The 13055-nt window shown below is 45.0% G+C and overlaps 1 protein-coding gene across 2 annotated transcripts in view; it reads left to right on the top strand.

Annotated features, from left to right (window-relative positions):
* Positions 1-12946, top strand: part of LOC111158296 (crystallin beta-gamma domain containing 1) — a 46790-nt gene extending 33844 nt beyond the window's left edge. The window contains exons 14-20 of one of the 2 annotated variants that reach the window (XM_022520234.1): positions 361-473; positions 2029-2158; positions 5480-5619; positions 6801-6924; positions 7315-7473; positions 9033-9195; positions 11510-11777. In XM_022520234.1, the coding sequence (XP_022375942.1) occupies positions 361-473; positions 2029-2158; positions 5480-5619; positions 6801-6924; positions 7315-7473; positions 9033-9195; positions 11510-11598 (918 nt within the window). In that variant the 3' untranslated portion in view covers positions 11599-11777. Of the gene's footprint in view, positions 1-360; positions 474-2028; positions 2159-5479; positions 5620-6800; positions 6925-7314; positions 7474-9032; positions 9196-11509 lie in introns of both variants that reach the window. The other variant, XM_022520235.1, reaches the window with a different exon arrangement.
* The last annotated feature ends 109 nt before the right edge of the window (positions 12947-13055 follow it).

Genomic DNA, 13055 nt, shown 5'->3' with positions numbered 1-13055 from the left:
CTATACTATGTTTCCAAAATATAATTTCTTGTAAATGTTAGAACTGATGAACAATTACTTTTGGCCACAATAAAGCTTTAAAATGCCTCACAGCTTGTTGTGACAGGGTGTTCTATAGAAACCCGCCTCTATTGTCGGACTGGCCTTTGATGTCTCTGAATTAGAGCAGCGTGAATGGGGAGCAGCCAAAGTATTTCTAATTGATCATTACTGCAGAAGTAGAAAATTAAAGGATTTATGAAATTCCTAGCTGTTTATTGTCACAGGAGCTAATAGCTCACGTTTGCATCGTTTCAAAGGCTGAACGAGTTCATGTGTTTAGGAGAATAATTGGACGTCTTTCTGTTGACTTTTTCAAAGATTCGGTTGTTTTCGGAACCACAGTTTCAAGGTCGCAGTCGAGGGTTTGAAGAAACAACCAGTCAAATCGACGATTCCTTTTCCACCAAGTCTTGCAGAGTTTTAGGAGGTTGGTAAGTCAAACGGTGGGTTGGCACAGCCCGATCGCGGAGACGTGAGAATTCACGTATCGGCACAGCCCGATCGCGGAGAGGTGAGAATTCATGTATCGGCAAGCGTTCAGGGACACCTTGGCATTCTGCGAAAGCACCAAACGGGACAGGCCCGTGTCGGTACGAACCCGTACCTTGCCGCATCCGAGCGCTGGGCGTCGGAGGGCATGGGCTCACCACGCCGCTCTCGGGTGCGATTCAGTCCAGGTGCTCTACTCTCCGGCCTGTCCTGTCACCCTCAGCGGGACTCTAGATAATCTCTAAGGTGCCTCCCAAGGTAGATTTTTTTTTTCCCAGGTAGATCGGAGTAAGACAGGCACTCTGTCAGGCAGCACATGGCTGGAGTGGGGCTGGCGTGTATGGGATCAGGGAGCGCAGCACCCTAGAGCTGGGGGGAGAGAAGGTGGGACCAGGTCGTGAAGGCTCCCCCTGAGCACACGAGTTTAGACGGATGCCGTAGAAAACACAAGAAGGGAAAGGCCGTGAGCTCGAAGTGTCTTGCTGAAAACAGTTTGACGGAAGCTCTAGAAGGAGGGGAGCCCAAAGTCAAGGGAAGTTGGTCGGGAAACCCTGGGAGCCACCTGTGCAGGTGAGGAGGAGTTATGTCTAATAATAATAATATTAGTAATGGTGCCATTAATCACCTAGTTATTGGTAGTCTCAATACCACCATCTCGTCACGTAGCCCCACACAGTAGAGCCTGCACTGGGTTTGCATTCGAACGCACAGATTTACAGCAAAATTCCAGTGGGTCAGCACATACCGCCATCTCCGTTCCGGTTCCCCTTCAGCCCTTGTCCTGCTGCACTTCGTAGGAGCAGATGCACACCCCAGCTCTTCATTTGTGTCCATCTCAGCTCACTAGGGCGTCAACTTTACGATAGCAGGGACTGTGTTTTGTCCTCGCTTCTGTCGCCAGCAGTGGAAAAGTACCTGACACACAATGAGCTGGATAAGCATTTGTTGGATTAAAAGAATGAACAAAAACCCCGCTCATCTGGGGAAGCTGGTAAATCACCACGTCACTGACGATGCCAAGGCCCACAGGGGCTGAACGACTTGTCTAAGTCACTGTGGTAGTTCGACTCACGGCCCGCTACGGAGGTGCCGGAAACGAGGACAAAGGAGAGAAATATGGGGAGGAAACCTGTAGATCCAGGTGTGGACTAGCCGTGACAGCTGAAGCATTATTCAGAGAGGACTCAGGGCTACGGAATGGTGGCCCCCCCCGCCCCAGGAGAGGCTCCAGGAATACTGGAAGGTACACAGGGAAAAACATGAGTAATTTCGTGGAGGAAAAAAAAATATTTCCCAAATACAAAACTAACAGCTGACTTCTTAAGAGTATCCATGTGCAACAAGAGGGAAAGCAGTAAATAAGTGTAGGTATATTTGAGGGAAGAACAGTTAGCCATATGCATTGTGCTTTCTAGCAGGTCACCTCTCAGAATCAGACTTCTTGAAGAGAATATCCAAAGTACATGTTGAACATGTGTGTGGTTTTTCCTGTTTTAGCTGGGTTGCGTATGATGGAGAAAATTTCTCCGGGAATCAGTACGTGTTGGAGGAAGGCCACTATCCTTGTCTCTCTGCGATGGGATGCCTGCCCGGAGCAACTTTCAAGTCTCTTCGTTTTATAGACGTTGTAAGTATGTCAGTGTGACCCCGTGTGACGGGGCTGCGGGATGCGCATAGCTGATGGAGACCAGCATCTAGGCTTCCTCAGGACTTAAAGTCAGAGGCAGAGAAAACAGTTGCTGTAGAACTCTCCATCCTGTAACTTCTTGGTCTCTTTTTATATCTTTTTCTTTTTTAAAAATTTTTTATTTTTTTAAGATTTTATCTATTTAAGGGACACCTGGGTGGCTCAGTTGGTTAAGCAGCTGCCTTCGGCTCAGGTCATGATCCCAGCGTCCTGGGATCGAGTCCCACATCGGGCTCCTTGCTCATCGGGGAGCCTGCTTCTCCCTCTGCCTCTGCCTGCCATTCTGTCTGCCTGTGCTTGCTCTCTCTCTTTCTCTCTCTCTGACAAATAAATAAATAAAATCTTAAAAAAAAAAATAGTATGTCATTTTATAAGTGATGAACCTGAGCCTTAGAGAAATAAATAGGTCACAGCCTATAAAAAATATAGTAGCTATGGGACGCCTGGGTGGCTCAGTTGGTTAAGCAGCTGCCTTCGGCTCAGGTCATGATCCCAGCGTCCTGGGATCGAGTCCCACATCGGGCTCCTTGCTCATCGGGGAGCCTGCTTCTCCCTCTGCCTCTGCCTGCCATTCTGTCTGCCTGTGCTTGCTCTCTCTCCCTCTCTCTCTCTGACAAATAAATAAATAAAAAAATCTTAAAAAAAAAAAAAAAGATTTTATCTATTTAAGAGAGAACAAGAGAAGGAGGGAGAGCAGGGAGGCCGACGTGGGGCTCGATCCCAGGACACTGGGATCATGACCTGAGCCGAAGGCAGACACTCAACTGAGTCCCCAGGCACCCCTCTTTTCAGATCTGGTTTGGTTTGCTGTTTTCTCAGACTCCAGATGTAGAGTGTTGAGTCACTGTGGTATAGTCATCAGGGGTTAGTTCAAGGCCCCTCTCCTGTCTTATTTTTTTCCCCTTGCATACCTGATCCCTATTTCTAGTCCTCTCTCTTTTATAAGTACCCATTCTGATGTGCTTGGGATACAGCTTGGATATTCTTATGGATTTTTTTAAAATAAATCTGTACATTGGCTTTTAGTTTATATATGGTGTGATGCTATAGTTCTGATCATTATAAGCAACCCAATACTTAAACAAATTTTAAGAGTTGTCCATTATGCTGAATGTACATCTAGTTTATTGATTCTAATCGGTGTAAGTATTCATCACCGTATTTTACATACTTAATCCCCTCACACATATCCCTATTGACCTATGTGAGAGTCTCTTGGGCGTGTGTATTTAAAAAGAGTGGATTTGCTGGATTTCACGCGCATGAATATGCAGTTTCTCTAAGTATGGCCGAATCCCACTACTTGAGATCTTTGCTAGCAAGGCTGTGGGTTCCTGTTTTCTACATTGTTGCCATTACTGGGTATCCTCTCATTTCTGTTGGTTTGAAGACACTGGGCAAAAAGTATCATCTCGTTGTGTTGTTTCACTTTTAGTGGACCGGCATCTCCTACACTAATTAGTCATTTGGGGTTTCTGTTCGGTGAACTGCCTGTTTTACACCATTTGCCAAGCCCTTGTTCAGTCTCCTGTTATCTTTTGTTGTCACTACTGAGTGGCAGAAAGTCCTCGTGGTTTTTAAATCTAGCGCTCTGTTGTTTGAGACATGCAATCGCGCGTCTTCTCCCAGTTTATCACGTACGTTGCTAGTTCAACTGATAGTGTCCCTTTTTGAACAGAAATCTTTCATTTTTATGTAGCCAAAGCAATATTCAGTAGAATAAAACATCAAGATAATACTCAGATGTTCACGTCCAGATGTGTCTGTTTTTTGGTAGCTGATCTCTCCTAAAAAGCTTTAAACATATGTAGTTGGTGACTTGAGTTTTAAAAATAGAACATATGCGAAATGGCTTGATCTCCTCCCTTCCTGCCTGTTCAGATAACTAAAACGTTGACCTTTCTTGAGATGTGAAAATAGTACACATGGAATGACATGTAAGATGCATTAGCTTGTAAATAAGCAAATATCGAAAACTTGGATATTTAGCGTGCCTAGAATTCTTTTTTTTTTAAATATTTTATTTATTTATTTGACAGAGAGAAACCACAAGTAGGCAGAGAAGCAGGCAGGCAGAGAGGGGGAAGCAGGCTCCCCGCTGAGCAGAGAGCCCGACATGGGGCTCGATCCCAGGACCCTGAGATCATGACCTGAGCTGAAAGCAGAGGCTTAACCCACTGAGCCACCCAGGCGCCCCAGCGTGCCTAGAATTCTAAAAGCTGCCTCTAATATATATTTAAGAAACAACAAAACAAACCCATTTCAGTTGTCAATTTTTCAAACGCCTTCCTTCCCCTAGTACTTGGCACGCATGCTCAGGCCACTTCTGCTACTCCTGTTGTTTCCTTCTGCGTTTTTATGTAACCTCATTCTTGCCCCGCACAAACCACCTCTGCACCCTCATCTGCTCTGTTTACTGCGCCATGGAATCTCCGTGCACGTCAGGGCACATCCACATAAATGAAGCCATGAGTTGCCACACCCTGACCACAAAACTTTAAGCAGGGAGGAGATTTTTGATGTATTATTTATGATCTTAGGATTATTATCATTAGGGCTTAGACTGGGGTCAGAAGGGTCTATAATTTTAAAAACAAGTATGAGCCGCCAGCTTTTCATTTTCTGAAAATCAGTGGACTTCTGTGCCCTTGTCCTCTTTCAGATGAATGATGGCTTGAACATGGGACTTCCACCCTGGTTTTGGGGTTTTTTTTTTCCCTCTCTTTCTAACGATAATTCCTACAGGAAAGCCTGGGAGCACAAGTACACACAATCTGTTGTCTTACAATTAAAACAAACAAAAAAGACATTTGAAAAATGCTTACGAGGGGAAGGTTCCTTGATGAGGTAATTACCGCTGTTCCGCTAGACCCCAGTCCGCCACCAACTTAGACCTTACATACATGGCTCTCCAGCCCTTCCTTATCCTCCCCCACCAAAATGACAAAATTTAAAATAAATTACAAGTGTTGATGACTCAAAGACCCATTCCTTTGTGCCTAAGATATGTCCCCCCACACCTCCTGCTCTAAAACACCATTGTATTTGCCTACCTTTCTATGCAGTAGATAACCTTCCTGCCACTCTGTCCTTCCTCTCCTTAGCTGTGGGTATGGGTACACCCAGACCTCTGGGGAAAGGGACTTCAGGACAGGCTAAGCCTGGTCAGATCTTGTGATTTTTCCTTAACAAGATATTTCTGTATGAGTTCGAATTCTCATCAAAGCTGAGTAATGGAACTCTATTTTTGTTCCTCGACAGGAATTTTCTGAACCAGCAATTATTCTTTTTGAAAGAGAAGACTTCAAAGGAAAAAAGATTGAACTTAATGCAGAAGTAGTTAATCTCCGATCCCTAGGATTCAACACACAGATACGCTCTGTTCAGGTGATTGGTGGCATGTAAGTGAGTTACCTACTTTTTATATAATAAAATACTTGATTTTTAAAATTAGGTTTGATTATATTTCTTTCTCTCCTATGCTACCTTAAGCAAACTGAAATTTAACCTCTTATCCCCTTATTTTCTATAAGGGTTAATAATTATGCACCTTCATAGTATAGTTTTCCCATTGGGAAAAGCCATGTGTGAGGTAGTTTTTATCTCTTCATCCAGATTTTTAATTTACTTAAGGCAAGTACTTGTCTTTAGCTCCTCTCAAGTTTCTAGGGGAATCCTCTGCAAACCAGTGCTCAGTAAATATATTGAGCACTTTTTTAGCAAGTAAGAAAGGGAGCTGATTTTTCTTATCCCTTTGAAAGACCGAGTCCTTTGGCTTTGGAGTAAGGACCGGGATTTTCCTTTACCTGGGAATTATTAGCGGCTGCTGTGCACAATGATTAAAGGTCAGTGTGGAGGGGCGCCTGGGTGGCTCAGCTGCTTAAGCAACCGCCTTCGGCTCAGGTCAAGATCCTGGGGTCCCAGGATGGAGTCCTGCATCGGGCTCCCTGCTCAGCAGGGGTCTGCTTCTCCCTCTCGCTCTGCCCATGTTCCCCTTCGAGTGCTCTCTCAAATAAATAAAATCTTGAAAAAAACTACAACTGAAAATGTTTTATGAAAGCCTCACAGGAAGTACAGGGCAGCCTTGTGGAAAGGACCATATTTCATTGCCTTATAAAAGGGAAAAACTTACCTGTTTCTATTCAGGAATGGATCTTTTTGGCATAAATACTCATGCACCAAGAATTTCCTACTTGCCAAGAAATGGGCACTTTAAGTGTTTTAGAAAATAGGGTAGTTTTCTTTTCTCCCCCAAGGTATATTTAAGGTATAAAGCTCGGTGTAAAAATGGGAAGCACTGGGGCACCTGGGTGGCTCAGTGGGTTAAAGCCTCTGCCTTCAGCTCAGGTCATGATCCCAGGGTCCTGGGATCGAGCCCCATGTCGGGCTCTCTGCTCCGCAGGGAGCCTGCTTCCTCCTCTCTCTCTCTCTCTGCCTGCCTCTCTGCCTACTTGTGATCTCTGTCTGTCAAATAAGTAAATAAAATCTTTAAAAAAAAAATGGGAAGCACTGTTAAATAAATATAATCAGGGCCAAATGTCCAATGGATATTGCCACTTACTGCAGTTTTCTTTTTCCCCAGATGGGTTACTTACGAATATGGCAATTACAGGGGTCGGCAGTTCCTACTGTCACCAGCGGAAGTCCCGAATTGGTACGAATTCAGTGGCTGTCGCCAAATAGGTTCTCTACGACCTTTTGTTCAGGTACGGGTTTTCCCTCTCCAGGTTTCGAGTACTCTGAAATCGTTCTCTTTTTTTGTAAATGTAACTCCGCTTTTTAGTTTAAGTATGAAATCGGTCACCCCTCCCCATCCCCTGAATCTTTGGATTTGGGCTCTGTTTCTGGTGCTAAGAGGCGGTGATGGCTTTCGGAAATGCCACCACACCAAGATCAGCCTGTGGGCTGTCTGCACGCTCCCTGGCCCCGGCATGCAATTTTGACAAATTCCTTGAGAAAATCCTGATGCCTCTGAAGGATGGAGCAGTGATTCCTAGTCCAGCATCCCCTCAGATCCCCTCCTGCTGTCGGTGCTTACTCTGTGCTCCCGACGGTGCTACCTCTATATGACCACGCCGCGGTCTTTTGTCTTCCAGAAACGAATTTATTTCCGACTTCGAAACAAAGCAACGGGGCTGTTCATGTCCACCAATGGAAACCTGGAGGATCTGAAGCTTCTGCGAATACAGGTCATGGAGGACGTCGGTGCCGACGATCAGATTTGGATTTATCAAGAAGGGTGCATCAAATGCAGGGTGAGCTTTTAGGATTAGAAAAGGGTTTGCCATGGCCTCTTTTCTTCAAGTAGATGCTATTTTGCACCTCCTGGAGCACTTTCGGAAATAAATTAAGAGGTTTTCCATGAAAATATTTTTTAGCTGATAAAACCAATTGAGGAACTTAAAATGGGGGGTAAATCTAGCAGTGATCCAGACTGCAACATTTACATCCATACCTGATTTTTTTATGTAGTACTAGAAGGAACTGTCTGTGTTATTTTCCCCTTTATCCTTCATCTACTTATCATGGCTTATTTCAGTAAGCCCCAGCACTGTAAATGCAATTCATTCTTGGTTTATTTTGGAAGACCCTGCAGACTAGGGCAAAGACCTACAACCCTGTGTTCAACACAGCCCATTGCCCAATGGTCATACCTTGTAAAATGGAAAATGGCTTGTCTCCCTCTTGCATCACTCCTGCCATATAAGATCTGGTAAAGTTGAACACAGTATACGACTTTATTAGAGAAGCGCGCGCTTCTGCTGTAGATAGTCTTTTTAACTCCTTCTTGATTTTATGAGCTTGACTGTTTGCTCCTGGTTTTTTCTTAAAACTGGGTGCCCCATGAGTCAGCAGAAGGCATACAGCCCTGTGGAAGGGAGCACAACCTGCTAATTGGGTCTCTTGTGCTTGAGGGAGAATCATCCTTTCAGCAAACAGTAGTGTTTAGACAGGCAGAGAAGCAAGCACGAGACACAGCAGCAGCTGAACTACAGAAGCATAAAAAAAGCCGACTTCTGTCTTTGAATTAAACACTTCAAGAAAACAGGGCCTTTCAGCACTTACTTTTAATTACTTCTAATAAACATTTTAGTGGTGTTAACTGTGAATTCGGTAGGTCAATGAGAAACAGTGTCCTAGATTATCACTCTTTTCATCACCTGTATGCTTTTCATAAGCACTTTCTGTAGGAGGATGTGTTAACGTCATGTGAACACAGTAGATTCACATCAGAAAAGGACCCTTAAAATCTTTGCATTAAAACACTCCACTGCATTTGTATTTTTTCCTTCCTCTTTTTATAGCTGGATAGCATGCCTTTTTGGAAATTTCTATTAGACATCTCTTACGAAGGGAAGACAAGAGTAGGTGGAATTTCAAGTTTTAAAATAATAAAACGCCCTTTAAGCTATTTCACTGTTACAACAGCCTTTCAGATTAGAGATGCAGTCACATTCCAGAAGGGTCAGGCTGAGCAGAGATGGTTATAGGTCAGGGGAGATAAAGCAGTAGACCCCTGCCTCTGATCATGGTCCTTGCTGAAAGGGAGAGTTAATGTTCTGAGGTTTCCCTGACTCCCAAAGGGCAGAAATCTTACAAGGGACAAGAACGGAGAACTTTCCAGCACTCGTGTCACCTGAAGTGAAGGTTTAAGTATTTGTTATTTGATCCCAGTTTTCCAGCTAAAGCTGAAATGCCTCCTGTGGGGCAAACAGACAGCAAAGACAACTTTAAAAATCAGTTTGTGCCCAGAACTGATCATGATCCCTGAAGGTGTCTCTGTCCCTCAGCTGCCTTGTTTATTCCTAAGCAGATAGCGGAAGACTGCTGCCTGACGATCGTGGGGAGCCTCGTGACCTCTGGCTCGAAACTGGGCCTTGCCCTCGACCAGAATGCCGACAGTCAGTTCTGGAGCATGAAACCAGACGGCAGGATCTACAGCAAGTTGAAACCGAATTTAGTTTTAGATGTCAAAGGTAAGAATCATTTATTTTCTCTGTTGTGTCTATACTTAACTAAAAATACATTTTTTGCTTGTGCAAATGTGCATACTATTAGCAGTAAGCGATCCCTTCCCGTGGGCCAGCCACTGAGAACCCTCTACACGCCCTCTAGCTCACAGCCTCTTCCCAGGGACCCTGGGAGGTTACCCCCTTGTCCCTGGTCCCATTTTATAGCCCAAAGACTGAGGCTCAGAGTGCTCGATCATGGACCTGTACCCGGAAGTGCTGAGCTGAACTCTGGACCTAGGCTGATTTCACACCATTTGTTTTATTATAATAGACTAAAAATCACAAAGGCTCTGAGCTCAGTGAATATAGTTGAAGAGTCCCATGCATCTGCGTGCATTACCTTGTTGAGCTAGAGCTCCTTGGTCTTACAAGACAGAGTTCCAAAACCAAAGAAATGGGACTACATTGGAAACATCGTTTTTAGAAAATTTGGATTCATGTTTACGTGTTCCGTTTCCTGTGTCAAGGTTAGTCTCCTTGGGTACCCACTATGTGGTAGACGCTTAGCTAGACACTGGGTACCAAAGGGGAAGGGAAATGCTAGCTTGGCTTCAGAGAGTTTATGATATAGAAACTCCAAGCATGTAGGACTTTTTCCCACTTGCTACACTGGCACTTGACAAGGAGTAAGGATACCTAGCTTTGAGTCTTGACTGACAAGAACTGTGGGACTCTAGAAGCTTCCTCTTTAGGGTTTTGCTTTAAAGCCCCAAGGTCCGTTCCTAAAATGCACTATAAATATGTCCAATGCTTGTTGAATGAGGATAGGGTTCTATATGTTTGTGAACTCGCAGTACATCTAGGTAGGGTAGCTGCCCTAGTCACTTGTCTTGTTAAACTGAATTTCAATTTCTCAGACTGTGGGAGAGTGGCGCCATCTTGTGGACATGAGGGAGTAGGGCCGCACAGCCCCCACCCCTGCAAGGGAAATACCTCTCCGGTAACCTACCAGGAGACTCGGATTCATCAGCTACAGCTGTTGAAGCCTTTGTTATCTGCTGCCATTGCCCTAAGATTGATCAGACCAAGAGGCTTTCTTGGAACGTATCTCCTGGTGTCTGGGGAGGGAGGCGTTTGGGTAGATGTCATGTATTATTTCAGACCTAGGACAGCAATGGAAGCAGATTTCTTCTCGCTTTAGAAGTTTGGGATGATCTTTCTCCCCAGAGGCAGAATGAAATCAGATGATTTCTCAAGGACCTCCTAGTCTTTGTGATTCTAATTAAAATTAGGGTATTTTAACATTCTTTTGTGCATATTAATGACACTGCGATCCTAATACGTCCCCAAATCTCAATGGAGTCGAGTGTGTATGTCTCAGTGGGGACAGTGGATTTGCTGGTGGTGGTAACTTTTCCCACGACACACACATCTGGCTCCGGTGTCCTATGCTACGCCTAGATGTGTAGAACCAACAGATCACCAATGACAATAAACTGATTGCTTGTAAGAAGAGCATAAGTTATCAGACCTTTCGGATATTTTATGAATGCTTAAAAGGGTAAGAACATTTCATTCTTCTTGGCTTGAGGATGCAGCAGGATTTCAATACCAGTTGCACCGCCTCATCGCGAGAGGAGCACATTTGTATTTCTGGGAGTCCCTGTGATAGAACCTCGATGCAGAGCCTTATGCTAAGAAAGGATACGGTGCTGAAACCGTATTTAGTCCGCACTGGAAAAAAAAAATCTGATGGCACTTTATGATACTTCTCCACCGAAAGGAAGGAAGAGGCTAGGTTTTTTCACACCCACGTGTCTATCTAGTAGGCACCTTGGAAGACATTCTGGTGAAAGGGAGTTTAAATAATACTAATTTTAAAAGTACAGTTAAACTCAGGATCAAGTGCTATGAATTTTTATATACCCAGTGCGTTCCCAGGAGTGGGCGTGCCGCCCAGTCCACATACTGGGCATCTTTCAAACGTCTCCTTTGCCCTAATACAGCCATTTGTCATTGTTCATGCAAAACCCGTCCCAGCTGCCAACCCTTCCACTACTTTCAGGGCCTGTTATAGCAAATCCACGATCACTGAATATATTTCACAATCTTTGTTCGTTTTCCCTTCTCTAGATTTTTCCACCTCCCCACCCCTCGCCCCCCAACTTCAGACACCTCACGTCTTGAGTAGGAAAAGGAACCCTGGGAGGTGGGACATCCTGTGTGTTGCTGGTGCCCACAGGATGGGATTTTAACACAACCAAGAGCTGAATCACCCTCTCGGCTTTGTTTCCTACAGGCACATTTCCTCTCCTTATTTCCCTTTTCTTTCTTTCAGGGGGTACACAGTACGACCAAAATCACATTATCCTCAACACTGTCAGCAAAGAGAAGTTAACACAAGTGTGGGAAGCCATGGTCCTATAACCCTGAAGAACGCAGGAGGAATGCTTCTGGAGGTCTTCGAGCTGCTTGAAAATGGACAGAGCCAAGAGGAAAGGGGACCTGCTCCTTCTTCAGTAGCTCTAGCTCTGCCCCTGAATGACACTGCCGTGACCAGGACTCCGGTCTCATCTTTTCAAAAGACTGTAATAGTTTTAAACCAACCATTTGTCCTTCTTTCATCTCCTGCTTTTCATCTCCTTTCAGTAGCTGCTTAACAGGTTGCCTCATTAGCAGCTTTTGGGTGTTTTCAAAAATGCTGTATCAAGACTCTGTACATTTTAAATTATTTCCAAAGATCGTGACAGGACAGAAGAGGAACAAACTTCGAGTAGACTCTGTGGGCCTACCCATGCCTTACACTTTAAAGGGAAGGATAAAAGCTCGAGTTTTAGCATCTGAGAAGAGATAACGTGTCAGGCCACTAATTTTGGTTCCTCTGTTTTCTGGAATCATAAATTACGCTCTATAGCAAAGTAGGGAAAGGCTTATCCTTTTGTTAGTATTGAACGCTAGTAAGTTTACAAGATTTCATGTCCTGTCCGCTAATGTGAGCAGGATTTGGATGATTTTAACCCACTCATGGGCTGCCCTGAAATGTCACAAACGAGTGTCATTTAACGCTTTTCTCACGGATGCCACGGGAATAGCGTTCCCGGGACCCAGTTTACCGCTCATCTACAGTTCGTTCTGACGTGATGTCCTATGAGCCTTTGCTGAGCTCAGGCCTGTCACCTCAGACCCCGGCAGCGGACATGAGAGATGGAGGCGGCAAGGGGGGGATGACTGGCAACTCTCCAGCACATGAAGGGAGGGAGGCCTGGAGTATTGCTTGTTCAAATCATAGAACTCGGGAAACCCTAAAATGCAGCATTTCAGGGAAAAATGAAAGAGTTTAACCACTGACAATACACTGGTCCGCACGGTGCTATTCAACCAGTGCCTTCTGGTTTTGAACAAAACTGCTTGACCTTCTTCGCATATACTCTTCCTCTTCTTGTCCTTATTTCATTAGCCTCGTTAATGCTGGTGCTCTCATCCCAGGAGGGACAAATCTCGCTTCCTTTCTAGCTGTTCCAGTGTCTTTCCAGGGCTAACGCTGCTCCTCTCCGCACTGCCCTGCGGTCTCGGGAGGCAGTTGTGGCCAGGAGCTTAGCTTCGGTTTTAAAGTAAACGTCTGCACGTGTCCACCAGCTGCCAGCAGGTCTGTCTTGTTCTTAGATGTCCAGCTGGGACTTTCGGCCTTTGTGCGGATCACTACAGTGTGCGGGGGCTCCGACATCCTGCAGTCGCCGGGGTTGAATTTCTCTCTTGAATAAACTTGTTTCTGGTTAACCGTACAGAGGAATCTGAGTGCGTCCTTGCCGTGGCGTCACAATGCGTCACAGCGAGTGAGGGGACGTGAGGGTTAGAACCTGCTGATGGACGAGGAAGACACAGGT

The sequence above is a fragment of the Enhydra lutris genome, unplaced genomic scaffold (genome assembly GCF_002288905.1).
Source record: "Enhydra lutris kenyoni isolate GAN:26980312 unplaced genomic scaffold, ASM228890v2 scaffoldscaffold58, whole genome shotgun sequence".
NCBI lineage: Eukaryota > Metazoa > Chordata > Mammalia > Carnivora > Mustelidae > Enhydra > Enhydra lutris.
The sequence above is the reverse complement of the archived record's forward strand: the minus strand, read 5'-3'. Positions and strand labels throughout refer to the sequence as shown.